The 27,985-nt window shown below is 48.5% G+C and overlaps 1 protein-coding gene and 1 long non-coding RNA gene across 13 annotated transcripts in view; one reads left to right on the top strand and one right to left on the bottom strand.

Annotated features, from left to right (window-relative positions):
* Positions 1–23,943, bottom strand: part of LOC144002563 (uncharacterized) — a 36,720-nt gene extending 12,777 nt beyond the window's left edge. The window contains exons 1-3 of one of the 4 annotated variants that reach the window (XR_013278770.1): positions 23,810–23,943; positions 23,581–23,712; positions 5,607–5,849 (exon numbers count right to left, since the gene is read on the bottom strand). This is a non-coding gene — a long non-coding RNA (uncharacterized LOC144002563). Of the gene's footprint in view, positions 1–5,606; positions 5,850–7,706; positions 8,690–22,655; positions 22,937–23,580; positions 23,713–23,809 lie in introns of those variants that run through there. The other 3 variants (XR_013278768.1, XR_013278771.1, XR_013278769.1) reach the window with 3 other exon arrangements.
* Positions 20–27,736, top strand: slc4a5b (solute carrier family 4 member 5b). Of its 9 annotated transcripts, none has more exons than XM_077497893.1 (27): positions 20–158; positions 1,609–1,682; positions 3,124–3,339; positions 7,234–7,363; positions 7,431–7,591; positions 8,883–9,038; positions 9,146–9,253; positions 9,837–9,892; positions 11,236–11,393; positions 12,770–12,857; positions 12,935–13,089; positions 13,170–13,295; positions 14,227–14,401; positions 14,463–14,596; positions 14,667–14,847; positions 15,170–15,260; positions 15,546–15,577; positions 15,651–15,842; positions 16,519–16,632; positions 16,794–16,907; positions 17,858–18,019; positions 22,477–22,655; positions 22,734–22,806; positions 25,525–25,593; positions 25,668–25,841; positions 26,109–26,276; positions 27,236–27,736. In XM_077497893.1, the coding sequence occupies exons 2-27, from the start codon at positions 1,610–1,612 to the stop codon at positions 27,419–27,421; spliced, it is 3,471 nt and encodes a 1,156-aa protein (XP_077354019.1). In that variant the 5' UTR covers positions 20–158; position 1,609; the 3' UTR covers positions 27,422–27,736. The 9 variants fall into 9 exon arrangements, with proteins under 9 accessions (XP_077354019.1, XP_077354018.1, XP_077354024.1 ...); XM_077497892.1 differs by having other exon boundaries at positions 15,525–15,577; XM_077497898.1 differs by lacking the exon at positions 3,124–3,339 and having other exon boundaries at positions 15,525–15,577.
* Positions 27,737–27,985: the final 249 nt, after the last annotated feature.

Below are 27,985 nucleotides of genomic sequence, written 5' to 3'. Positions count from 1 at the left end.
TGGCCTGCAGGGACGCGCACGCGCGAGCGATCGATCGGATGAGCGGTCGCTGGAGTCGGCGGGTGCGCGCGGGTCTCGTCAGTTGCGCTCCGCCGTCGGGTCAGCACGCCACTCGGCCAGTCTGCTCCTCGTTTGCGCCTCTTTTTCTTCTTCTTCAGGTAAGCGCCGCTTTTCATTCTTTGGCGAGCATCCGACATCGACGTCCTTTCTGGCAAACGGCGCAAGCGCGCGTGCGCTCGTCTCTCATCGCCATGGCGACCGCCTCCAGGCGGCGGCTGGGGTCTCCACGGTTACGGGGGTCGGAGCGGCGCCGAGGTCTGCGGAGGCGCTCGCGACGCTTGGCCGGCTCCCGCTTGTGACCTTTGACCTCCCGCGTTTGTTGCGCGACAGGAAGTCAACGCGTATGCGTGCGTGCGTGCGTGCGTGCGTGTGACCTTCACAGTGACTGATCAGGCTTCAGCGGGTGCTTATCATCCCCAATGACATCTATTGATTACCCGCGCACACACGGGGGAAGTGTTGGCGTCATGTCAACATTTGGACTTTCAAAGATGCTTCATGTCACCAAAGTCACAACAAAAAAAACAAAAAAAAAACAAGAATCCCTTTTCAATTGCGGTAGGAAATGAGGAGGGGACAAATGGAATCAAGTTGAAAAGCAAAGGCAAGGAAAGGCCACTCGATTTCTCCGATCTCAAACGCAATTCATGTGCAACAAAACAAAGTGTAAAAAACATGATTGCAAAATGTTTTCAAGAGGTCAAAAGTATTGTAAAAACCGTTTTGGAGCTGGCTTGACTCATGGAGACATTCGCAACAGTGAAAGGTTCCGATTTTGTCTACAACTGATGTGGCAACTTCCTTGAATACCTTTCAAAAGTCCATTTTCTACTTGCTGTCGACCGATGATGACGTCACCTGTGATAACGACCAATCATGGCTCAGTTCACTGACCAAACCCAGAAAACAGCTGAGCCATGATTGATCATTAGCTACTTCCTCAGCACAGGTGATGTCATCATCGCTCAACGGCCAGTAGAAAAGGGACTTTTGAAAAGGTTTTCATTGCACAGGAAAAAAAATTAAGTGATCAAATTTTCACTGCTAAAAATGCTTCGACAAGCCAAATATCCCTTTCAAAGCATTTCACCCACAGGATGAGAACGTATTGCGGAGCCAAAAACAAAAAAGGAAACAAAGTTTGAGCCGTTGGCTGAGATATTGCAAATATTGAAAGGCAAGCAAGTCAAGTCAAGTCAAGTCGTTTGGTGACGACGAGCATCAGCAAGCAAGCGCCATCACTGACAAAAAGCACAAATGGGCTTTGGGCCAATCAGCTCGTTGGGCGGCAACTTTCCACGAAAAGGAAACGACTTGCTGCTAATCGAGTCCGCTGATGATCACGTTGCCGCCGGCCGGCTTCCACGGCAGATTGCAAAACGTCGCCGCTTCCTTCCCATCATGTGCAAAGTCATCCATGAAGGAAGAACGCAGCCTTGGACCGACACATTTGGTTGCGCTGGGGGGGGGACGGACGGGGGCGGGGCTTGGGCGCGGCCGTGCCATTGCGTCATCGACCCCTTCCGGCTTGTCCATCTTCTTTTTCAGGATGGATCAGCACGAGTGGCAGCGCGCCAGGGACGGAGGTCACCGTCGCTACGACGACGAGGACGACGACGAGGGTGAGTGCGCGCACACGCAAGCTAAATGCTAATAGCGCAGACACAATTCCACCGTGGGTCTGCGTCACGTCACGAAATGATTGGTCAGCCCCCGCACGCTTCAAGTCATCCAAGAATCTTTTACGTCTGGCAAAGTTGGATGTGTTCCTCCCTTTTGTATGGAAACGCTTTGGGCATCTTTTGCATACAAATATTTGAAGCGCGATTATTCATCCCTGCGCATCAACCTCAAATCCAAAGTACTTCCATGCGCGACTTTTGATGTTTGTTGGTGACGTCATTAGACGTTGCGTGGGTTGCCAGATAAGCGCTCATTTACACCCCCAAAACAACACAAACGACGCGGCCAGATGTATATGCCGCCTCGGTACCAACGGTACTTCGGGTACTGTGGAAAAGGCAGGACCGTCACATTGTCACAATCTTGCCATCCAAGTATCGCTTCTCGTGACAACCTCGTGGCCATCATGTCCGTGGCATCAAATTCACTGCAGGCAAAACGAAAAAAGTGTTTTGCGTCAGCATAACAAAACCAAAGAGGCGGTGCCATACTACAGATTGTGACAGCGACACTAGTTGGCGCTATACAGGGTCACATGGGCCAATCATCATCCCGACCGTCTTTCTTCTTGCCCCATTCCAAGAAGTACTTGTGCCGCATTGGAGGATGCTGGCAAGTCGCATTTTTCCCAGTCAAAGTAAACAACCAAAATGGCGGATAGTGATAAATTGTTTTGTTTGTTTTGGGTCCTCAAAAGTCATTTTGACCTCCAGCAAACTTTCCTGCTTGCAATTTTGCTTCTTGTTGTGATCTAATTCATAAGCGTTCCATACAGTTGAGTAGTTGAGCGTATTACGTCAAGTTACATCCGATATTCTTCACTCAAGAAAGCAATCGACTTTGATTGGCTGGCAACCAGTTGAGGGTGTACCCCGCCCACTGCCCAAAGCCAGATGGGATAGGCTCCAGCACCACCACGACCCTTGTGGGGAATAAGCGGTTCAGAAAATGGATGGATGAAAGCTATCTACTAGTCTTATACTCGAGTCAATTGTGTTTGACCATTGACGGTCTGTGTTTCCAAACGGGCCGCCATTGGAGAGTACCATCACTTATCGTCCGGGGGTGAAGTCGAGGCGCTTTTTTTTGTTTTTGTTATTTCCCGACTTCGCAAGTGGAATGTCCAAGTTGAAGTTCCCGTACACGCTTTCAACTGGGAACATTCCCACTTCCGAACATCCGATGCAGCCTTAGCGTACCCCAACTGGCACGGAATCTTCAAGTGGAATCTTCAAGCGGTAGCGGTGCGTCCTTACCAAAGGCAGCAGGTGGCTTTCAAGCGTGGGGACTGATAGCGGGTTTGGGACGGACGCCGGCGAGGGCCTCGTTTGGTGGCTACGGGAAACCCAAAATGACTCTTAACGCTTGTGCGGTGCGCAGATGTGGAGACGGCGTACGTCGGCGTCGCGGCATCCCACCGGCGGAAGCGACGGCGCCACCGCTCGGCCGAGCGGCAGCACGACAGCGAGCGCGCCGCTCGACGCTCGCACGGCCAGCGCCGCGCCTGCCAGGAACAGCGCCCGCGCGCGCGAGCGGCCTTCTGCCGCGACAGCGATGACGACGACGACGACGAGCGCGACGGCGCCGACCCCTCGGGTGAGCTGCCATCTTTGCTTTTGCCTTTCGTGCGTGTCGATAACATCTGAGACAAATCTGCATTTTTGAAGTGACAGAATGGATCAGGTTGAAGTTCTGCTGATTGTCAAAGTGGTTCTCCGCATTTGAGCCATCCCTTGATGGGGCTTGCACTACTGCTTTCCAACCCTGGTTCCTCCAATACCCCTATCCGGCCTGTTTTCCATGTCTCCCTCAGCCAACACAGCTGAGGATTGTTGTCAGGCTTCATGCAGAGCTTGCTGAGGAACTGATGGTTTGGAACAGCTGTGTTGGCTGTGGGGGACATGGAAAACAGGCTGGATAGAGATCCACTGATCGAACCCCCCCACACACTTGCAAGCCGTAATACTGAGAGTCAAGCAGGGAGGCAAATGGGTCCCATTTTGATTGTCTTTGTTATGATGGATTGAAGCCACGACCTCCCGGTCTCAGGGCAGACACTCTGAGCTGGTAAAGCTAGCGAGGGTGCATCAAGTTCAAGCTGAATCTCGTTGCAAAAGACATGTCGGGCAAAAAACGGAATCCTTTCTCAAATATCTGGCGTGGCTTTGGCTGTGGTCTGCCCTCATCCCATCGGCTGACGAGGCTGAGCTGAAAATGGCCGCTGATGCGCTCACAGCAGATAGGATTTGTCGTGGAGGCTTGATCAGGCCTTTGGTCCTGGCTTTTGGATCAAATTCCACAAAGGTGGCGGTTGCCCGCCCGTCCACTTGTCACCTTGCCACCAATCGGCTTGCTGCCGGAAGCCAGCGGCCAGCCAAGGGAGGCGGAACTACAGTATTAGCCCGCCTGCTTGGGGAGGAGTTGCCTGTGAAGGCGGTTAATTGTGATTTGTCAGCCAGGTCAGGCGGACGTTGACTCCAGTCAGGATTCACGACGCCAATTTATGACCAATCCCATTGGTAGCCTGATGAAAGCCTGCGGCATCAAACATGCACCCCATTTCCAAAGCCACCAAAATGACCACTTCAACTATTGTCGGTTGACATCATTTATATAAAAAAAAAAAAAAGACTTTTTGTGCCCTTTGAAGTGCCAAAATTGCAACGAATTTCCAGCAATGTTCATTCTCCTTTTGGACATACGCGATGACGTTATTGTTGTTGTTGTCCCCGTTTCTGAGTCACTCGCACGTGCAAAAGGTTTGATCTCAAATGACGTCACCTTTTCCTCATGATTATGCAAGAGTGGGACAAAATCACAGGAGTAGGACACACGCGTGTGCGTCATTTTGGAAGAGGACGACGTCCCAGATGTGAAATTTCAACTTGGTTCAATCGACAAACACACTTTGGGAAAGCTTCATCGGCGGTTGACATGCGGACACCTCAAAGTGGGTGGAAAGAAAGCGGTTTTCGTAGAAAGCTAAGTTTGATTGTAGAATTGTTGTCGCTACTCCGGTGCCGTCTCCACGACCGCTATTATCGTGTCGGTCGCTAATTTTCACCAAAAGGAAACACAATGAAGTCACGATTTTCATTTGAAGATTTGAAGCCTTTGGGAGCTTTCTTCCGTCTAGTTACTTTTGTTCAAGTGGCGTGGTGACACCGTGACCGCTAGAGGGGCTAGCACAGGGATGGGCAATCTCGGTCCTCGAGGGCCGGTGTCCCTGCAGGTTTTTGAGGCTTCCGTTTTCCAACACAGCTGATATATGATCAGCTCATCAGCAAGCTCTGCATAAGAGGGATAACGATCTCGTTGATTGGAATCAGCTTGTGTTGGAAAACGGACACCTCAAAAACCTGCAGGGACACCGGCCCACGAGGACCGAGATTGCCCATCCCTGGGCTAGCATGTTGTAGCAGGCAGTTAGCAAGTTGGTTTCCATTTGGAGCAAATCTTGTGACTTCAAGCATTCCCATCCATGTAGCAGGGAAAATCGCAAACGACGATGTGAACAAGTGTCGGCGCAATCAAATGAGATGAACCCGAGTGAGCCCTGCCGACCAAATGCCGCCGTGACGCAAAGTCAGTTAGCACGTGCCGCTGTTCTTCTCGTTCCAAAGTTCTCTTGCCAGTTGAACTTTTCCGGACCGGCAAGTTCACAGACGTCACATGCGGAAGGTTTCCATAATGCCTGCTGGCTTGGTGGGCGGCCGGGCCAGCCCTCGCGGGGGCCCGACCCGCTCAGGTCCTAAGCCGATTAAATTAAAGACGCGTACGTGTGTGTTGTGTGCACCTATACGGGAGTGAGCGAGTGTGTGTGCGTGAAGGAGGAGAGTGCTCCTGAGGCCTTTGGTGCGTGTCGGCCGCCTGACTCAAGCTTGAAGCTCTTTGTGGGAGCCTTCAACAAGATGGCGCAGCGGCAATCTGGTTAGCGTCTGGAGAGGGACATCGCAGGCCTGCTAGCTCGTCGTCCGGCCAAGTCACGAGCAAGCCGAACCGAGGCCCATCGAGTTTTGGACCCTGTTGCCGTCATGGCTTGCTCCTGCGAGACGCTGGCGGACTCTCACGCAGGTAACAACAGCGAGGAAGACCCAACTTTCAGACTGCAAATTGTCAAATGGATCGACAAAAAACAAAAACAAAAATCAATTGCTCATCGATTATCTAACTAATAGACAACTGATCAATTGTCATGGGATGAATTGTTTTGACCTTGCTTAACTTGAATTTCAGCATCTCCATTTTTTATTTTTTCAAAATGTCGACTTTGGAAAACCTTTTTTTTTAAACCCATTTTCATCAAACAAGGAAGTGAATATACGGTGCTGTTTTGCTTGCAAGTAGACGCATGACACCGTGAACCCATCAGAAAAAAAGAAAAAAACAATCCATCACAATCAGCCGCAATCATTTCCGTTGGCCTGGCTGGAAGGTTTTAAGGTGGCAAACGGGGCCATCCGAGTGGATTCATGCGACCTGCCACTACTCAGTTGGGAAATACGTTCGCTCCAGCCGTTGGTTGCTCAAACATGCCGTCGTGTCATCGCGAGTGTCCCAGAATGGGAGTGCCTGGTGTACGTTGAGTTAGCAAATTTAGTGGGCGGAGTGCATAGCTACTGCTACATTTTATTGTTTGTTTGTTCTCATTAGGTTCTAAAAGTTGACATTAGCTTCGACTGCTTTGACTTGTCAATACGCTACAGCTGATTAGCTTAGCTGAGCCTGTGAGTGCATCTCTGTTAGCGGCTAGCACTCCATATTTTCACTTCCATGTAGCTGAACTTTGCATTTGGATTCACTGGTGTCGCCATTAGCTTTAGCTTAACTGTTTACAAATGTCCGACAGGAGGTGGAGCTTGGCACATTTTGTTATGATGTCCAATATATTGCGATATCGTTTTTTTTTCTCCCAGCCCTAATGGTCAACATTGCGCCTTGTTGTTGATGTTATCAGCTGTGTTGGTTTTGATGTCACACAACCCTGCTAGCTCACAATAGCCATTAGCGTCGAAACTGAATGAGTGTTTTTAATGTCACTGACGTTTTGCGAGAGAGGGGAGGCGACGTGAGCCTGAAGTGCCGAGCGCCTGCAGGCTGGCCAATCCATGAAGATCGATCCACCCAGACTAATTAGAGCAGCTCGTTAATGCTCCCAAGCACAAGAAGAGCGCTCTCTTGCGGGTCAAAAGGTGCGCTGCAGCTTGAGGCCATCTTTGACTGAACGACGGGGGGGAATCACGCTTTATGAGCTATGAAGCTTCGCGCCACCACAGTGTGAATGTGTGAGCGCATGAATAATGTATCCATTCCATTGCAAAGCGTCTATAAAAGCGCGATATCAATCTGATGCAAGATGAGCTTTTGGCAGCGTGCGTGTCCTGCTCTTCCGTGTCCTGCGCTCCAAAACAAGCTCGGCTGTCCTTTGGCCATCTGTCCATGCAAATTGAACGCAGACGGCGTTCGCTTCCATCCGTCTTTTTGTTACAGTGTCGCCGGCGGCGGAGCGCCTTCGTCACATCTTGGGGGAGGACGACGGCGGGCCCACGCCCACCATCTTCACAGAGATGGACACGCTGCAGCAGGAGGGCGGCCAACTGGAGTGGAAGGAGTCGGCCAGGTGAGCCGCGGCCGGCGGCGGGCAGGGCGGGGCGGGGGCGACTAACCTTTGGCGTTGTGACGGGCAGGTGGGTGAAGTTTGAGGAGAAGGTGGAGGAGGGCGGCGAGCGCTGGAGCAAACCGCACGTGTCCACGCTGACGCTGCACAGCCTGTTTGAGCTGCGCACGTGCCTGCAGACCGGCGGCATCCTTCTGGACCTGGAGGCCTTCTCGCTCGCCCACATTGTCGGTGAGAAGGTGACCGCCCGGACGACAGGCGACATGACCATTGATTTGGGGGGGGGGGCTCGTTCCCAAAGGGAATCCATTCCAAATTGCACACAAAACAACCGCCACTGCTCAAGGTTCCGTTTCCCTTGCTTGCTTGTTGACCTGCTTTTAATATTTGTCAACTTGTGGGTGTGGGAAAGCCTTTCTGACTCTTTGGTCATTAAAGTGATGACGCCAATGTATTTTATTTTAAACCCTTCCAAAAAGTATAGGCATAGAATGACGAAATCTTACCTTTGACACGTTGGTGATGCTTTTTTTTTTTTTTAAATGAAATTTTATTGTACAAATAATGCCTGACCCTTCAGGCCTTTCAAAAGTGGTCCAGAGACCAAGACGGATCTGGACAAGTCCAAGACTAGCCGGGAGAGACATGCAGGGTGTCCATAAAGCCTCTTTACCATTTCAAATTGTATTACAAATGCAATTGATTAGATCTTTTATTCAGATTTGTTCTACTGTATTCAGCGTTTATTCAAGTTTTTTTTTTTTTTTTTTACCTCTTTGAATACACTTCTACATGGGCACCATGAGTTGCACGAAGCCCATCAAGACGGGACTCTATTGCCTCATCACTAAAACAAAAAACTGGTCTGAGGAATGTTTCATCCTCAGAAATTCGTTCCAGCATGTTAAATGCAAACTCTTTTGGTTTTGGTTGATCATTTGGGTCGAGTGCCTGTAAGAGTTGCACGTTGTAAGCGTACAATCGTACAATCGTACAAAAGTTGTTGTGTACTGCTGAACGCGGTAGCTGTAACTGTGTGGCAGCAGTACGGATCAACGAGAAAAGGATCGTCTTGCACGATCGATGTTTTCATGAGAAGTTCTTGGTCGCCCGCTTTTCTAACAGGGTCCCCGTCTCCTTAAATTTCTTGTGCCATGCACGAATTGATGGACGTGATGGTGGATCTATTCCATACTTAGTTGTGTCGTTTCGTCGAGTCTGCCTATCCGATTTTGTTTCAATAAACCATGAGGCCCATTGCGCCTTCTATTGAGGGGTCGCCATTTTGTAGGTGTTCATTCAACATCACCTCTTTGACAAACAGGATCCCTGAAACACACAAATGTAGTGTGATAAAAAAACAAAAAAACCAACTTGAATAAACGCTGAATACAAAAGAACAAATCTGAATAAAATATCTAATCAATTGCATTTTTAATCAATTCTTTGAATGTTAAAGAGACTTTATGGACAGCCTGTAGGTGACAAAAAGGTGACGTGCGTGGTGGCGGTGTCTCCGCAGACGAGATCGTGGAGCGTCAGATGGCCGCCGGTCTGATCTCGGAGGACGTGAAGGACAAGATCGTCTTCGTGCTGCTGCGTAAACATCGTCACCAGACCAAGAAGCCCATCCATCGCTCGCTGGCCGACATCGGGAAGTCCTCGTCGGCCGCCGCCAGTAAGTCGGCCGGCGCCGCTTTGCGCCCGCGTCCGCCGCTTGGCCAGCTACTAACATGGCGCCGCCCGCTCGCTCCGCCTCTTCACCCCGCCCGACCCGGCGCTCAGACCGTAGCCCTCAGGCCAACCTGAGTCGTAGCACCAGCTCCGCCTCCGCCGTCCGTCGCTCCACCGACGACCTGTCGACGCGACACGCCAGCGGCCTGGGACGCCTGCGTGAGTCACGTGGATGCGCGCGTGCGCACACACGCAACGCACTCCTTTCGCTCACCTTAGCTTTAGCATCTCATGCTAACACACTAACCCTTTGCAAAGTGCAACTGCAGCTTCCCTTTTGCTCTTCTCCATGGATTTGTGAGCAGCTAACTGGCCGGCATGAGGCAAAATTCAGATATTCCAAGTCTACACTGGCTTCCCTTTCAAATGATATCCATTTTATATATTAATATTTGATACAATACGTAAAGTAATTCAAACACATTGACTGCCACTGATAAGTACATTTGTCAATAGTGTTTTTTCAAGGGGAATCGTCTGCTTTGTGACAGCTCGTGCCGTTTGAAAGCGCGAGCGATCTGAATAAACTCGACTTGAGTTGATTGTGCTCCACTGTAAATTTCTGTGGTGATGCACAACAAAACGCGTGAAATGGATTTGCGAGGAATTTGGCTGACGTACTTTGGCTTTGTTGTCTGCTCTAAGTCACCGCGCGTGGAATGCGAGCGCAATTCACGTGCGCATGTGAAAACTTTCCTTGTTGTTGAAAAGGACAAAGGTGTCGTTTGTGTTGCATTTGCAGATCCCGCGCAGAGTCGCAGCATGAACGACATTTCGGAAAGGCCCAGCTCTGACCAGGTAACTCGCCACGTGCGTGCGTCTATGTTGCGTGACTGCCGTCGCGGCGGCAGCTAGCCGACATTGCGAGGATCCGCCCCATTGAGGAGCCGCCGGCCTTCCTCCTAAGTGGCACCTTCCCGACAGCCGTAAGCACTCGCTGTCGGCCGTCTGGCCGGCCGCCACCAAATTGTTCCTACACAAAGCTGCCGCCATCCGGACGCATTTCGCCCACTTGCCCGCCGCCAAATGCGCGAAAAGCGATCAATGAATTCAAATGTGTGCCACACACAAAAGCTTTACAGCTGCTATGATAAACCTCGCTCTCCAATTGTATCCGCCATTTTAAAATTTAGTCTCAGTTTTTGTCTAGTTGCAATCACGCTTGTTAGTTTTGAACATAATTAGTCAAGCAAGTGGCGGGCGGCACCTCGCTGTCGAAAGTGAGCTGATGCAAAGTTCCGGGGTGTCGCCCACCTGCAGGAACTTGCCGCCGCCGCCGCCGCCCCCACAAGGCCGAGGCGTGACCCGGGCCCTCGGTGGCGCCGGCAAGCTAAGGGTTTTAGATTTGTTAGCCGGTGACCGGCAGGGCCGTCGGCGTTAATCCCCTGATGCCCGTGGGAACCCGAGCAAAACTTCACCTTTCACCTTGAGGCCAATCGGCTGCTTTGAAAAGTTCCTTTGCCATTTTGTGCCGGCGCGTCAACTTCAAACTAGTCAACATGAAAACATGGAAAGAAAAAAAAAGCAAGACTGTCAGCAAAGCGAATGAAGAACAACAAAGAAATCAGTCCACCAAAACCAGCTTACGTCAACAGGTAACGAGCTTTTGTGCTTGTGCACCAGATTGCCACCCGACTGGCAGAATTTGGGACCGAGGTTGTCGGCACTCTCCTTTGCAGCAATGTTGTTCCCAAAGTCAACACGACTTTTGCTCCATCGTCGTTCCATGTTGCAAAGCAAACAACTGGAACACTCGGCAACAAACCAGAAGAACTCGATCATGCCAATAGCAGTGTTTGAAAAGTTAGTGAGGGACATATATTGCAAACCATCGCTGTACCTTTGCTCAAACTTGTGTTCTTTGTACGCCGCCATGCGCTCTTGGATCCAGAACAGACTTTGTTTGCGACATCTGTCCACTGCCGGCTTGCTGTTATCAATTGGAAAAATCGAGTTCAACTAAAACACATATGAAAAAGGTCCTCCAAGCTAGCTAGGTAGCTAGCGTTCACATTTCCCACTATACTTGAAAGCATCGTTCGCAAATGCAGTGGAGGGCCGAGGGTGCCTTTTGGTGGAGGATGTCGGTACTGCGCCAGTGCCTGACTGACTTCGCTGCGCGGGTGTTGTTTCTTCCGCAGATGAGGAACAAATTCATGAAGAAGATCCCCCGCGACGCCGAGGCGTCCAACGTGCTGATCGGTGAGGTGGATTTTCTGGACAAACCCTTCGTCTCCTTCGTGCGTCTGGCCCAGGCCACCACGCTCTGCGGCCTCACCGAAGTCCCGGTGCCCACCAGGTGGGTAACTCCCACAAGAGCGCTCGTTGCACGCTGCTTCAACACACTCAAGCAGAACTTCACGAGGACAGAATTTGTGGAACAGACTCTGGTACAAGCAGAAGTTACTGATTGAAGTCAAAACAAAAATTTCACTTTTGTATTTCAGTCTATTATATATATATATATATATATATATATATATATATATATATATACACACACAGAGAGAGGGAGAGAGCGAGAGAGAGAGATTTATTTTTGCGTCACTGCACTGAGGTCGAAAAGTTTCAAGGCCATTTTGACGATATAAAAACAAGTTGCGGAAAAAAACATTGCTGTCAAAAGTAAAAAAATAAAAAAAATAAAAAAATGTAAAAATGCATTATTTGCCTTGATGGTGAAGTCAGAGAAGGTCCGAAGGGTCTGCGTTGTGAGATGGCCAGAAAGCCGAGGACAGGCGACCCACTCAAGAACTGCACGAGTGCTATGTTAAACCAGTCAGGACAAGTTTGAGATGGGCTGTAGATGGGATCCAGGAGGTCGGAGTGCATCAGGGATCGGCTCCAAGGGCCTTCCTCTTTGCAATCGGAATGGATGAGGGACGGCTGAGCTAAGACTGGAATCCACATGGACTGTGAGGCGTTTGCAGTTGACATTGTGACCTGCACCAGAAAGGACAGGAACTACAATTTGCCAGAATAAGACACCAAAGGGACTTTTCCACCGCCGGAACTTTTGGAGAACTTTTCAGTTTACCTTGGTAAAAACTCAGTTTGTGTGTTTTTCCACCAACAACAATTTCCCGGGTTATTAGGTTCCCCAGAGGGCATCCAAGTACTATATCTCGGCAACAGGTCTTGCGGACTGCAATGACCACGGCTGATTGGTTGGTCAAATTTGGTTGGTGTGTTGTTTTTACATTGGCTGGGCTCATCAAACTCATTTGAATTAATTACCGAGAACTCCAATAAGACGCTGTGGAAACACAATTATAAGTTCCCTGCTGAACTTTTACAACCAAGAACTCCCTTTACCCAGAACTGAAAGATCCTTGGCTTGTTGGTGGAAAAGCAGCTAATGTGTGCGTGAACAAGAATCTAGGGAGAAGGCCAAAGCGATAGCAAGGGTGGAGGACTTGAAATACTTTGGCTGAAGAGTCCAGAGCGATGGCAAGCATGGTAAGCAGGTGAAGAAAATGATGGAAGCAGGTTGGGACATGTGGAGGAAAGTGTCAGGTGTGCAAGGGCTAGTACACACCTGAAGACAATCGGGCTGCAATTTTGCATCTTGTAAGGCCTTGCTCATCACATTTTGGCACAAAAGCGAAAAGTGGATGGACCAGCACCATTTGAGGCCTTTGAGGTTTCCATGAGTGAGCAGGACGTGTCTTGCAGGTTCCTCTTCATCCTGCTGGGTCCTCACGGCAAGACCAAGTCCTACAATGAGATTGGTCGCGCCATCGCCACGCTGATGGTGGACGACGTAAGTTGCGCCCCGATATGCTCCCGCACGGCCCGGCCAGCAGATTCATTTGACCGGCCGTATCCTTGTGCCGGCAGCTGTTCAGCGACGTCGCCTACAAAGCGAGGGAGCGTGAAGACCTGATCGCAGGCGTGGACGAGTTCCTGGACGAAGTCATCGTCCTGCCTCCGGGAGAATGGGACCCCAAAATCCGCATCGAACCCCCCAAGAAGGTTCCATCGGCAGAGATGAGGCAGGCACTTTGTGCCGTCCGCCGCCGTCGCTGCCGGACGCGGCACTCAGCCCGGTCTTGCGCTGTGCTTTTTCTCCCAGGAAGTCGGTGCTCAACCTGAACGAGTTGGCTCAGTTGAACGGTGCGGCTGGGGGGGCGGTCGGCGGGGAAGACGAGCAACTTCCCGTCCAGCACGAAGTCGGCGAAGAGCTCAAGTTCACTGGCAGGTATGACGTCCGGAGGTCTTGACAACCTCACAATCGTACAAATACATCATCAATTGATATGAATCACTTCCGATACTTGCATCATGTATAATATTGGCCCCTGCACCAGAATGAGTTAGCCACTTCTGGTCTAGGCGATGCCGCGGTTGGCCCAGCCAGTCAGTGGCGCATGGGAGGTTTGGGCATTGGCGACCTCGACAACGGCATGCGCAGCCCTTTTTGTTGCCTGATGGACCTCTGAACACGCATGCTGTCGTAAGCACAAGATTCCGATTCAGTGACTTTTATCGGCTCCCTTCTCAAACAGAATAAGAACAAAAATAATGCTCGCATTCAACATGTATCGTTGCGCACGCATGACAGGCCGGCGGTGAGGTATCTGCTTTTTTTTTTTGAAGGTGCGCTATAGTTTTCTGATGGATTTGAATGATGTTCACAGGAAAGCCCATTAGCCGATCAATCAATCAATGGGACGAATGGTCATCATCTTCTTTGCCATCAACATGCCCTGTGATTGTTTTCTCACTGCATTTAAAGCCATGACAGTTGTGAGCGCAGCAAAAAAGGCAGACCTGCTTGTCGGCTCTGGTCTTGCTCAAGGGCACTGCAGCCCTAAGTCCGGGCGACGTTGGGGATGGGCGGTCCGTTTCCACATCCTCTCGCACTCGGTCGTCACTTGATCAAGTCGATGTTATTTTTTGCCCACGTTCTTCTGACGCTCGGCGACTCGAGCCGGTGTCCCCATTCGCTGCCCAGACCTTTGAAGAACTCGTTGGCATTTCCGGGTTCATTCCCAGATTGTCCAATGTCTTGACGGGAGAACATGCTGAGATGAGACGCGCGCAAGGCCAGGCTTAGCGTTAGGCTTGGAGGCAAACGGGAACCACTCGGGTTCCAAGAGCATTACGAGCTTTGTTCTTCCTGCCGGAAGGCTTGGCGGTGGCCTGTGGTTGGACGTGAAGAGGAAGATTCCGTGGTACTGTAGCGACATCTACGACGGCTTCCACATCCAGACCATCTCAGCCGTGCTCTTCATCTACTTGGGCTGCATCACCAACGCCATCACCTTCGGCGGCCTGCTGGGCGACGCCACCGACAACTACCAGGTGAGCGAAACGTCTTGTCCTCGGGGCTCAGAAGCCTTCTCTGAGGCCGGCTTGTCCTTAGGGTGTGATGGAGAGCTTCCTGGGCACAGCGTTGGCGGGAACCGTCTTCTGTTTGTTTGGCGGTCAACCGCTCATCATCCTCAGCTCCACCGGACCCATTCTCATCTTTGAGAAGCTACTCTACGAGTTCTGCAAGTAAGACCGAGGCACGGGGAGGTGTGCGATAGGACACGCGTGACCACGCCGCCGCCGCCTTTGTGTCCAGGAACAACGGCGTGGACTACATGGAGCTGCGCTTGTGGATCGGGATCCACTCGTGTCTGCAGTGCTTCGTCTTGGTGCTGTCGGACGCCAGCTACATCATCCAGTACATGACCCGCTTCACAGAGGAAGGCTTCTCCAGCCTCATCTCCTTCATCTTCATCTCCGACGCCATCAAGAAGATGGTCCGCCTCGCTCGCACGCCTCACCTGCTTGCCGTCGATGGCAATACACCTTTGGCACCACCTGCCGCCTACTTGCCAGCACTTCCTGTCGCTTCCTGTCACATCTGCCACCTCGCAAAGCACATCCCTGCCATGTCCTGTCACGCAACGGCCACTCACATGTACCTTCTTGCCACTTGTCTTCTTCCACTGTCCCTTCCTCCCAAAGCACTCGCCTGCCACGTCACATTTCCGCCAACCGCTAATCAGCCCGTGAACGGCCACAGTCGCGTCCATGACGTGTTAGCACCCGAGCTCGCCGTGACTCTGGTCTTGCGTGCAGGTGGGAGCCTTCAAGTATTACCCGATCAACCGCGCCTTCAAGCCCGACTACGTCACGTCCTACAAGTGTGACTGCGTCCCTCCGGATCAGGGTGAGTCCTCCTTGCAGGTCCCGAAGAACTGCTCTTCATCTTTATCTTTTGTATCCTTGCTTCCTCACGGGGGCGTGGCCTGAAAACGTGAGTAAAAATCTCAGCTCTTGTTTGCTAATCAATCAGTGTCATCCTGCTTCCAATTGAATCTTCTCCTCCAGCATCACCGTCACGTCCTGTTTCCTGTCACATCATTGTGACGTCTTGTTTTGTGCTTCATTATTCTCTGACATCATCCTCACTTCCTGTTACCTGCTTGTCTAGCGCTCCCCTGGAACATTTCAGCTCCTCCGGCCGATGACAACATGTCCCTTCTGGTGAGTGACCTCCTCATTTTTCCGAAGTCAGTCATGAGTGTAAAGATCGATTGTCGCACGGTTGGCGGAACAGTTCAACGCGAGCGATCTGGACTGGACTCAGCTGAGCACCAAGGAGTGCGTCAAGTATGGCGGCGCCCTGGTGGGCAAAGCGTGCAAGTATGTGCCCGACCTGGCCCTCATGTCCTTCATCCTGTTCTTTGGCACCTACTCCATGACCGTCACGCTCAAGAAGTTCAAGTTCAGCCGCTACTTCCCCACCAAGGTGAGAACCGGGCCCGACCGCATCATCTTTGCCCGCCCACCCCCAGCATGGCCAGCTTTTCCTGAGAATGTACTAAGATGACACCGCCATCATTTTCATACCATTCCATTCCTAATGGTCAAAATCACTGGAGCGGGTTTTCGTCTGTGCATCGGGGTCAGTACAGACGGATGGTCCTTTTCAGTCTGCGTACTTTGACCAAGCTTCGCATCATAGAGCACTCGTGGAAAATGTGGCCATCCGTCAACCAAGACACAAGTTCCCGCCTCTGCAAAAAACGCAAAGGGCATCTCGGGAACACCTGATGCAAATGATTGGATCGGCTTTGAGGCACGCATATGGCAAGCGAGGACATTTGCCATGAAAAGTCTGACAAATAAGACGATTGTTACAAATCTATATCCGTCACTCATTCCAATTCTCACATCAAGTCAAATGAAATCGATGTTTCACATGAAGAAGAAATTGAATATACTCGCACTTTGGTGTGAATGATCAAGCAAAATGAGAGCATCCCTCACCCATCTGAGCGTGTTCACAAAATTTGCAACAAATGTTGGTCAATTTGGCTCTCAGAACATATGACGCATGTTAGCTAGATGCTAATGTTGCCTCGCAACCGTATCCGACAGCATGTTGCCCCTATCCAGTGACCCCGCCCCTTTTCACACCACAGCTGCGCCAGCTGATCAGCGACTTTGCGATCGTCATCTCCATCCTCGTCTTCTGCGGACTGGACGTCCTTCTGGGCCTGGACACGCCCAAACTGCACGTTCCCATGCACATGAAGGTCCCCGAATGCCTCACACGCCCTTTGTATAAAACCCGAGAACCCCTAAAAAAGTAGCATGTAGCTATGTATCGGATTTCATGATGGTGATTTTGCACATTTAACCAACAAATCTTGGCTTTCTCCTCTTCATTGTGTTTGTGTGTTTGTGTGATGCTAAGCTAAGGAAGCTAATCAGTGATTTTGCCATCTTCATGTCAATCATGTCCTTTGTGGCTCTGGATATGTTGATGGGTTTAGACACGCCCAAACTGATCGTTCCCACTGAGTTGAAGGTACCTCGTCGCTCCACTTCACTTTGGCCAGCATGCTGACTTCATTCTGTCTTGTCATGATCATGAGTACTGTTTTGACGATGGCGTTCCGAAAGACTTCACGAAGCTTCACTTCTTCCTCATTTTGTGCCGATTATTACTTTAATCATGGATTCGTCTGTCGACTATTCTTTCGATTCAGCGACGAATCACATTGAGAGAACATGTTTTCATTTCCATGATTAATCGAATGAGTATAAATGCGTGTAGCATGAAAGAATTTGTTCAAAATGGCAGTCTGGTTGGATTGGCCACTTCAACTTGTGCACCGGAAGAGTTCCACAAAATATTCTCGAAAAGTTCTTGTGTCGTGTTTGGGGAGTAAAGGAAGAAACGGAATGCTGCGATTTAATTAATAATGTCCAAATCAGGCAAAGTGACTGGCGGACCCACGTAGCTGCTCCACTAGAAATGGCTTCCTCGTGATTTGGAAGTCGACAACAAGTGAACGATTGGACTGCGGTCCGCTTTTCCTTTCGGAATCCAGTTGTTGTGTTCTCTTGGACCTGCCCTTCACACATTCAAACCCGAGAACGGGGGTAGGCAACCCTGGTCCAAGGGAGCCGCACGGCGCTGGGTCCAGCTAAACCGGGGATCCTTGTGTGTGGCAGTCCTGCCTGTTTTCCATGTGTCCCTCCTCCAACACAGGTGAGAATCGTTAGCAGGCTTTACCCGAGCTTGCCGATGAGCTGATCATTTGAACCACCTGCGTCGGAGGAGGGAGACATCTAAAAGACGCAGGACAAGGGTGGCCTGCCCCCCCTGTACTAGAAGAAGGCTGACGTGATGATTCAAAGTCCAGCGGAATGTCCTCACGTGTGAGTCCGAAACCAAGTGAAGCTGCGTGAATCCTTTCCCGATGCGACGCCGGACGTGCGTGAATCCCAATTAAAGAGCCGTTTGTTTTGCAGCCCACGCGCGCCGACCGCGGCTGGCTGGTCATGCCGTTTGGTAAGAATCCGTGGTGGTGGTACCTGGCCAGCTTTGTGCCGGCACTGCTGGTCACCATCCTGATCTTCATGGACCAGCAGATCAGTGCCGTCATCGTCAACCGCAAGGAGAACAAACTCAAGGTGAAGGTCCGCTGCTTGAAGACTAGGGCTGGGTTTAAAATATTGATATATCGATATCGATTCCATACGCCTTTTCATATCCCAATATCGATATATATCGATTATATATTATATGTATCGATATATCGACCCCCCCACCCCCCCTTTTTGTCACTTAAGTTACACAGCCTGTACCGTAGTTGTAATTGATTTAAAGATCAAATTTCACACATTTCCATGTTAATCTTAAAATCTTTAGAACACCTTTACAAAGCCTAATTTTCATTACAAAGTGGTTATATCGTAGCTGTAAAGCAGTTTAATCACTAAATACAAGTCAGAAGGCGTCCTCGACGATTTGAATCTAGCCTCCTGGCGTCTTTGGGTGTTTCCGGAGCTGTGACGTCACAGACCACAAAGTGGCCGCAGCAGCTTTCGGTTGTACGTGCGGGTTCGCTCCTCCGCCTGGGAGACCCCATGTGGCTTGCATGAATTAAGCTTGTGTGTGAGTGAGTGGTTAAGTACAAAAAAAAAAAAAAAAAAATGCGTTGGGTTGTATGCGCTTGTGTTGAGTTGTTTTCCAGTTCAACGACGGTTTATCGTGTCGCATTTGCTTGCACTAATGGTCAAAGGAGTGACAAGAACTTCTTCGCTTTCCAAAGGGGAAAACAAAACAAAAAACTACGTGACCAGTGCATATGAAAAGTCAATCGGCAAGAAAGAAAACATGGTGAGTTATGAATGGCCGACGCATTACTATTATTCCCATGAGCACAGTGTGGCCGCCTGTTGATATCTTTCAGCGTGGTGAGTTATGCTCGCCAGCCAAACACGCAACGTTTTGTGCTGATCAGTTTGTGGATTTCATAGTTTAGTGCTACCGTCGTTTCATGCTGCGCATCCGATCATTTTTTTTATGAATGGAAAATGCCGCTAAAGGTTGTCGCCGCGTGAACTTTTCATGAATGGCCGACACATTACTATTGTTTCCATTAGCACAACGTGGCCGCCTGTTGACGTCTCTCACGCTTTAGTACTACAGAAAGTTGAGGTTGCTTGAGCAAATACATATGACATACAGAAACAAAAGTGCCCAAACATACCCGTCTATATTTCCCATCCGCTCTGATCATATTGTAGCTTCCGCCGTGACACTTTCCACATCTTTGTCATCGTCATTGAGAGACTCCGACATCCTAAACGGCTCAAACACATCGGGCTGGACAAGGCTGTATTGTGTCGTCCCTTCCGTCTCGAAATCATCTCCGTCCTCGGATTGCAAAAGTTTGGTCGCCATTGATTGAATGTGTAGCATCCAAGGAACAGCATGCACTGAAATACGCGGAGGCCGAGTCGCCATGGACGGCGCAGCGGGACAGCGGGAAAAAAAAGGAAGAGCAATTGAAAACCACGAGTAAACATTGATTCTAAAGAAACAAAAGGAAAAGAAAAAGAAAAGTTGTGGGCTCGACGCCGCCGCTTGTTACACGTCCCGTTAATGGCATACAAAACAAAACATTCCTCGCCAAAGAAGGAAAAAGGAAACTACTTCCACACAAAGAAAAGGAGCGCCACCTTGTGGCACGGCACCACACTGCCGATTGTTACAGCACTGTGTACTGTATGTTGTTTTTGTTTTTTTATTTTCTTTGATTGAAACCACTCACTCACACACAAGCTCACTTCATGTAAGCTACATGGGCTCTCCCAGGCGGAGGAGCGAACTCGCGCCAACCGGCACCGAAGGCACTCTGCACAGTATATGTTTGATGTCCCGAGTCTACTGAAACGTCATTTCCGGCAGCCCTAGCGCTAAGTAAAGCAACACTCGGAATTTGCCATTAAAACCTGATTTTTAGTCAAACTACGGCTCACAACCTGCTTGGAATGATGAATATGTATTACAAAACAAATTAACTATGGTCATGTGAATCGTATTAAATGTTTGAAAATGGATTCAATTCCTAATGTAAATATTCATATTTTTACTCATGCAATAAATTAGAGAAAGCAGCTTCTACGCTTTGCAGCATTGGTACGTTTGACTGTCTAAAATATGTGCTGCTTGAATTCCTCAACTGAATCGAAAACCGTTGTGAATCGAATCGAATCGGGCCCTTGGGAATCCGATCAAATCGATTCTCGAAATCTGAATCGATACCCAGCCCTAGTCTTGACATCCAGCTCGCATGTCCACGGGTGAGCGATATCAAATGAAGCAAATAGAGATAGACCGATAATCGGTCGGGCCGATAATCGGGGCCGATATTTGACATATTGGTACATATCGGTATCGGTCTGTTTTATTAATCTGACGGCCGATATGAGCGATCCATTTAAAACTCCGTCTTTTCGCTTCGAATGCAGCCCAGAGCGTCTCTGTCTGTTATGGAGTCCAACTCCAGCAATGTAACGCCCATAGCAGCATTTGATTGGTTAGCCGTGCAAGAGCCAGAACCAATCAGTAGTGTATGCCTGTATCACAGTAGCCGGTCACACACGCACCCACGGACACAACGCGACAGACACATGCTTCGAAGGTAAGTTAAAAGAGAAGAGACTCCGCCGATCGTTTCACCATGATAAGCTAAACACATTGAATTATGTTGTGTATTAAATGCACTATATGAATGGAGCTGCATTGCCTTGCATTGAATCCCCGCTAGCTAACAGTGGTGTGTTCAGCTTAGCATGTAGGCTAACACCCAGTAGCTAATTCGCTACTCGGGGAGGGAATCACACACATTTTCACTTAATTAAGTAAATAATGTTTGTTAGAAAGGTTCCAAATATTAACAGTTGTCATTATTATATTGTCTAGTTCCATGTTAAGAGTAGAGCAACGTCATTATATTTACCTCTCGTGACGCACACATTGCATTCTGGGTCACGTCCACTACTTGTTGCATAGCGGTTATTATGCAGTGAGATGCCACAGTGACACTAAATAGCGTTTAGTTACTTTATATTGTGTTTATTTGTCGCACTGGTTTGCCATTGTGTGCCTTAAGCTTCGACGTCGATTTGATTGACAGCTCGTTGTGCACCTCGTTAAAGTCCGCTCCGTAACTAATTAAGTGTCTCAAACACCGTTTAACTACACGAACGTGTTCTCTTACGTATGTTTTGGCATTAGTAGAGAAGTGCACTAAAGTATAGTGTGCTTATTTGCTCGTTTTGTCTCTCTTTTCACGTCATGTCTGCCGTCAGTTGGGACATTATCCTCTCAATCGATGCCACTAATATGTAACATCTACGGCCGTAGTCGGCTGCAATTAATGTTCAGTGATGTAATTTCGTTACGTGCCTCATACTTTGAATAATGAGCTCATGTTTGGTGTGTTGTATAACTTTCTCGTGTGTTAGTAACTATTCATGTGGACAGCTAAGATAGTGCTTGTTAATGTGAATTAGCAATGCTGCAGCCCAGTTATTATTTAGACAAGTACATCTGTGCCATTAAGTGATACAGTACAGTACAGTAGTGAGAGAATAGTGGGCCCATATACACACACGTGTCTATAAGTGTAAAACACATTAAACAGCAGAAAGTGGCAGCGGTCCACCGCAACGTCTGTTTAACCAAGTTATTCTTACTATTATTATAACCAAGTTATTTTACTCTACCTTTTTCTGCGTTGATTGGTGCATCCTAAGTGGCAGTAAACTACATGATGAAGTGTCTTTTGACAGTTCTCTTGTAGAGAGGAGTAGCATGATATTGCTGTTCTCGATTTAAGATCCTCAGCTTATCAAAACTGTCTATATGGTAACAATAACAATAATTATAATAAGGTCTACAAGAACTGTATGGTGTTCAGGGATGAATAGTTTTTCTCATGGAATTTTTTTATTTATTTTTTGCTGTAGTAATAAGTAATGCCACAGCTGGTGCACATTTTGAATGACAGGGTTCCTCCTATTACTTCAAAATATAAAAATATAACATTTATAGAATAAAACTACAAGTATCCCAAATGCTATAAAAGGTAATGTCACATTGGCCCCCACATTTAACTCCCCCCGCCACCAACGTCTTATTGCAGATAGAAGGATGTAAAATGAAAAGTGCAGTGTGAGAATCCATTGTAAAGAACGGTTACGGTTTGCATTATTCAAAAATTTGGTGCCAACATTTTAACTTTTACTGCAAATGAATATCGGCTTCAAATATCGGTTATCTGCCTCCTTGACTACCGATAATCGGAATCGGTATCGGCCCTGAAAAAAGCATATCGGTCTATCTCTAGAAGCAAACCTTTTCTGCCCAATGAATCGCAATTCATTTGAAAAAGAATTTTCACGGGTGTCCACAGTGGAGCAAAAAAGTGCAATCGGTGCAACGTGATCAATCTGAAGGGCCCAAGTTGGAAAGCACCAAATCAGACAAAAGCCCCCCACCCTTGGAGACTTTGAGGCGAGGTGGGCACAAAAGCCAGCGTAGGCTTAACGTGCGTCTCCCCCCCCCCCCCCCGCAGAAAGGTTGCGGGTACCACCTGGACCTGTTCTGGGTGGGCATCCTGATGGCGGTGTGCTCCTTCATGGGTCTGCCGTGGTACGTGGCCGCCACCGTCATCTCCATCGCGCACATCGACTCGCTCAAGATGGAGAGCGAGTCCAGCGCCCCCGGGGAGCAGCCCCAGTTCCTGGGGGTCCGGTAAGACAGCCCCGCCGCGTGCGACGACATCATCTTTCCTCTCCTTGTTAACTCGGGCGCTCTCTTCCTCACCGCCAGCGAGCAGAGGCTGACCGGAACGCTGGTCTTCGTCCTGACGGGACTTTCGGTTTTCCTGGCGCCCGTCCTGCAGGTCAGTCTCGCCGGCGGCCTGGTCTGCTTGACAAAACCCCATCGGCTTGCCGTGATTGTCAAACTGCAGCCGCTTCATCGACCCGATCGGTTTCTGCGACCCCGTCCGCTTTTCCCGAGCTTCTCTGCAGCTGAAATGCAAATTGTTTGGTGAAGCCAAGCTTCTTCCGTGACCCCATCCGCATTCCCGACCGGATCGGCTCTCCTTCTGAAAGCATCCAAACCAGCCGCTCTGCTTGACAACAACAAGCTACAAATGACATCTACAATCTACAGCAGATGTGTAGCACCCATGTTCCCTTGGCTGGGATCTGCTTGGATTCGTTTCATGTCAAATTGTGGAAACCACACAGATGCACCTAGATGAAGTGGAGAATTCCAACAAGTCTAATAAAGACAATAACCTGTCTAATTACAATAAGACCAAAAGAGTATTGAACTTTTCGGCAAAAACAAGGGTCCTACCTAATCAATGAAATAGCAGATCAGCAAATGTGCAAACAAACCAGTATGTGACCTACACACAGGATAGAAAAATACATTGTTTGAAAAAGATAGACACCCTTTGTTGTTTTTGTTGACTAAAAATAACCTTCTAACTCCTCAAATTAGGATATCTTCTCCAAAAAAATTGAACAGTGTGAATATCCTTTAAATCAAGCCAACCTTCCGTTTGTTTCCCTTCTGAATCACCGAATCAATAATGCACTTTATAACATAGCAAACAATGAACACAATTTGTAAACGCTTAAAAAAACAACAACTGTGTACTCACGACTTCGGTGCTCACGAAACGGGAACGGGGGTAACTTGCAGACTGCTTGGGCTTGGGTGCGTTGCAATAACTCGTCTCGTTGAGTCTCGAAGTCCGCGTCCGTCCGGGCGATAATTGGCGGCGGAGCGATGCCTAGCATAAGCTACAATTAGCAAGCAGCAACTTCTGCCTTGCCGAGCTTCGTCCACGTCCACTCAATCTTCAGACAATACTCGGCGCTCACACTCACCAAGCCTCTTTCCAAAACCATTCACGAGTTTGTTTGTTTTTTTAACTTTCCGACTCTTCTGAGGCTTTCCAATCTTCAGTTGTTCGTTCCATCCGTGGATAGCACCACGCACACCCCAACCTCCCCCTCTTTCTTTCTTTCTTTCTTTCTTTCTTTCTTTCTTTCTTTCTTTCTTTCTTTCTTTCTTTCTTTCTTTCTTTCTTTCTTTCTTTCTTTCTTTCTCGAGAGAGAGACGACGTATTTCCTCTCTGTAAATAGTGCTAGTACTTCGCGCACATCCTCTCGTGTCGCACGACCGAAACACGTCTGTCTCGACCACTTTCATGGATAGCCGAATGCCCAGACAGGAACACGTCCGTGAAAAGCCGTTGAAAAGCCACAGGGCGGCCATCTTACCACTCCTTTCTTGCGAGCAGGTTGTGGGGTGGTCGCGACTGTATTTTTCAACAAGTATGTGCTGATATTTTATTTATTTTTTTCTTATCTCTCAGTTCCTTAGACCCAAATATTAGATTTGGCAGAGACATCTTTTCCTGAATTACAGGTATAATTCTTAAAAAAAAAAAAATATATATATATATATATATATATATATATATATATATATATATATATATATATATATATATATATATATATATATATATATATATATATATATATATATATATATCGAAATTTTATATTGATATATATTCTAATTCTGCACTTAATTCACTTTAAAATGATATATAATACATGGACATACCTCAAAAATTGACAAAGTTACAGGAGTTTTAATGTTGGAAGGTTGAAATCCTGAGTTTTGAGAACAAAGGGGTTTAAAGTTTTGGTACGTGCATTGTCCAAATGTCCACAGCACACAGTAGCTTAGGAAAAAGATATGAAGCTAACATTTTCAGGAACTGTTCAAATATGAGTGGAAAGTCAGTTCCATTAGCAGGCAAGCTCAGCGTCCGTTTCTTTTCCATGTGCAGCACTTTGTATACAGCAATGCTTGTTTTAAAGTGCTTTAGAAATAAAGTTGAGTTGAGTTGAGAATTACAATCAAATCACATCAATTACCAATCGCAAAGAAAGGAAAACAGCAAGATAAATCAATAAAAAATAATTCAAAAAGAAAAAAAGAAAGAAAAACAGCAAGGGCAAATCGACAACGCAATTATTTGTACAAAATAATTATTATGTTTTGGACAAACCTTCAATTAGTAACAGAATGAAAAGAGAAATATATTTGAATCACTTCATATTTGAAATAATCACTTAAAAAAAAAAAAAAAAAAAAAAGAGCGATGATGCTATGTTGACATGGGAAGGCTGCCGAATGAACAATACTGAGCGCTCAAAAAAAGAAAGAAAGAAAAAAAAAGCAATATTTACTTAAAGCAAAAATGTCCATGGATTACTATTAACCCACTAGACAATGGATGTTTATAGTACCTGGAATTACCAGCGGGCTACACATGCTAAATGCTAAATCACCTGAACTTGTAAAAAACTCCCTAGCGGCGTGCACACAGCTCAGCCCAGCACCGCATAGCAAGCAAGCAAACAAACAAACAAACAAACAAACAAACATCTCTTGACTTGATGAGCATTCTGCTGATGACTTAGCATAGCATGCTAACAATAATCATCTCTTTATGGGCTGATCATTCTGCTGATGCAAAGTATGCTAACCTTGCCACTAACGCTAATTCTCACGTACGTCGCAGTACATCCCCATGCCGGTGCTGTACGGCGTCTTCCTCTACATGGGCGTGGCTTCGCTGAGCGGCATCCAGGTTGGTGTTAGCTTTCAGTGAGCCCTTCCGTTGCCGTTCGTGCGTGCGTGCGTGTCATTGCGTTTGCTCGTCAGTTCTGGGAGCGCATCAAGTTGTACCTGATGGCGCCGAAGCACCAGCCGGACTTTGCCTTCCTGCGTCACGTTCCTCTGCGCCGAGTCCACCTCTTCACACTGGTCCAGATCACCTGCCTGGCCGTCCTCTGGGTCCTCAAGTCCACCTTCCTGGCGATCATCTTCCCCGTGATGGTGAGCGCATTGACCCCTGGCCTGTTTTTCGTGGCGGCGCGTTTCAGACCACGTGCGGCCCAGAGAGACGTCGCAGATAACTTGATGACCCACTTCCATGTCAGGAGGTGACGGTCTGATCTTTTGACCAGTTTTTACCCGTTATCTCCAAACATAACTGAGTTACTGTATACCGTATCAAATATGACATTCTCCCAGAATGCCTTGTTGCCTCGCAGTGTAACCGTTTGCGCATGTGCGCTGACGTGGCTCCCGTCCCGTGCGCAGATCCTGGGACTGATGGTGGTGCGGAAGCTTCTGGATATGATGTTTTCCCAGCACGACCTGGCCTGGCTGGACGACATCCTGCCCGACAAAGACAAGAAGAAGAACGAAGACGACAAGAAGAAGAAGAAAAAGAAGAAGATGGCGGTCGACACGGAGAGCGACGAGGAGGTGAGGGAAAACTTCCTCCTGACACATCCACTGAGATTGACACGTTTACTGTCCAACACTGTCAATAACACAAAAATGACATTCTTCATGAAGAATGAGAAAAACGGGCCTTGGAAGGAAGACTTTTTTTTTTTTTTTTTTTGACGCTATTCATGTGTATGTGACAGGATGCGTGTATTTGTTTGCTTGCATGAGATGTCCGACGCGTGTGCAAGTTGGACTAACTAACTAACTAACTAACTAACTAAGGTGTACTTTGTCTTCTTTGTCCTGCAGTGTTGCTGACGTTAACGCTTCCTGCATTTTCTTCTTCTTCTTCTTCTTCCTGCTCCCGCTTGCTGAGCGCAACGCTAACGCCTCTCGCCTGCGCTCGCGCCACTAACGACGACGACGAGCACGTTCACGCAAACGTGTTTGTCGGGGGGCCTGTCAAGCCGAAAGTGGGCGGAGACTGATTTTTGAGTGACAACCCGGGGATGATTGATGGGCTCTGTTTGTGCTTTGATGTCTGCTGTGGGGCGGAGCTTATGTGAATCCAGCATGTTGACTCCTCCCTTTCTGTGTGACCGCACCCTCTCAGATCCCCATGGAGCAAGCTGACTCCGCCCAAGCTAGCCGTCCCACCCCCACTTCAACCTGTGAGTACGCCAAACCCCCTCCCCAACCCCCCCTGAGCCCTCCCCCCCGCTCACCTTTGATGATACTCATGAATAAATTTTAAAGATGGGAAAAAAAAGCGTGCTTTTGTTTTTACAGTACGTAGCATCACTAGCGGCACATGCTAACTATTTAGCAAGACTGATGTGACTTCATGAACTTTGAACAATTTTTGACATCATCACCAAAGTGTAGCCAGCAGATAACCTGTTCAAAGATGGCCGACCGATGACAAACTTGCATCCCCGATGCTTGTGTGTGTGCGTGTTATATATGTGCGTGTTGATGCGTGTGTACTGCAGGAGGTGTCCTGGCGGTGGCGCGTGGCGTGCGGCGACGAGGATTCTTGTCAAAGGTACCGCATGTTTGACCCTTCACCTCCTCCAGAGCGACTTGATGTTTTGTCCCGACATGGCGGCGGCGGCGCGCCGGAACAACAGCGCGAGCGCCACCGCGAGGCCAACGCGCGCATGCTAGCGTCACTTTGACTTTCAAGCGTAGCGCGAGCTAAGCTAGCTCCTCGGCCTGGTAGATGTTTTCATGAGCGCCCCCTCGCTGCCTCAGTCGAGAGTCTTTATTGTATGATATTAATCGACACTTGGACAAACTTTTTTCAACATCTTAGTCCTTTTCTGCAATTCATTTGTCCTTTAGTCGTTTATTGAAATCTATTCACTCAAATGTTGTCACAGTGATTTTTTTATCATGCTCATGTAGTCATAAATTCCCAAATGACTCATTCGTTCATTCGTGATGTTGTATTTCAAGTTGTAGTGGTATGAAAATATAAAATGTCAAATGAAGCTGCAGACGTCTGAAACGTTTTTTTAAACATATGAAAAGGTGTGGTGACGCTTCAGCCAATCAGAGGAGATCTTAACCTACTGACAGGAAGTGCCTGTGAAGTCGTCTTCCTGTTGGACTTGCGTTTCTTCTAAGTTCCCGACTTTCTCCACGCTCAGCATCACACTTCACCTGTGGGTGGGCCCCGGGCCCTCCTGGGTGGGCCCCGGCCCCTCCTGTGCCGCCAACGGGCTCCCGCCGGTGCCGCC

This window comes from Festucalex cinctus, chromosome 15 (assembly GCF_051991245.1).
Source record: "Festucalex cinctus isolate MCC-2025b chromosome 15, RoL_Fcin_1.0, whole genome shotgun sequence".
Lineage (NCBI taxonomy): Eukaryota > Metazoa > Chordata > Actinopteri > Syngnathiformes > Syngnathidae > Festucalex > Festucalex cinctus.
Note: the sequence above shows the minus strand (reverse complement) of the source record. Positions and strands in the feature narration are given on the sequence as shown.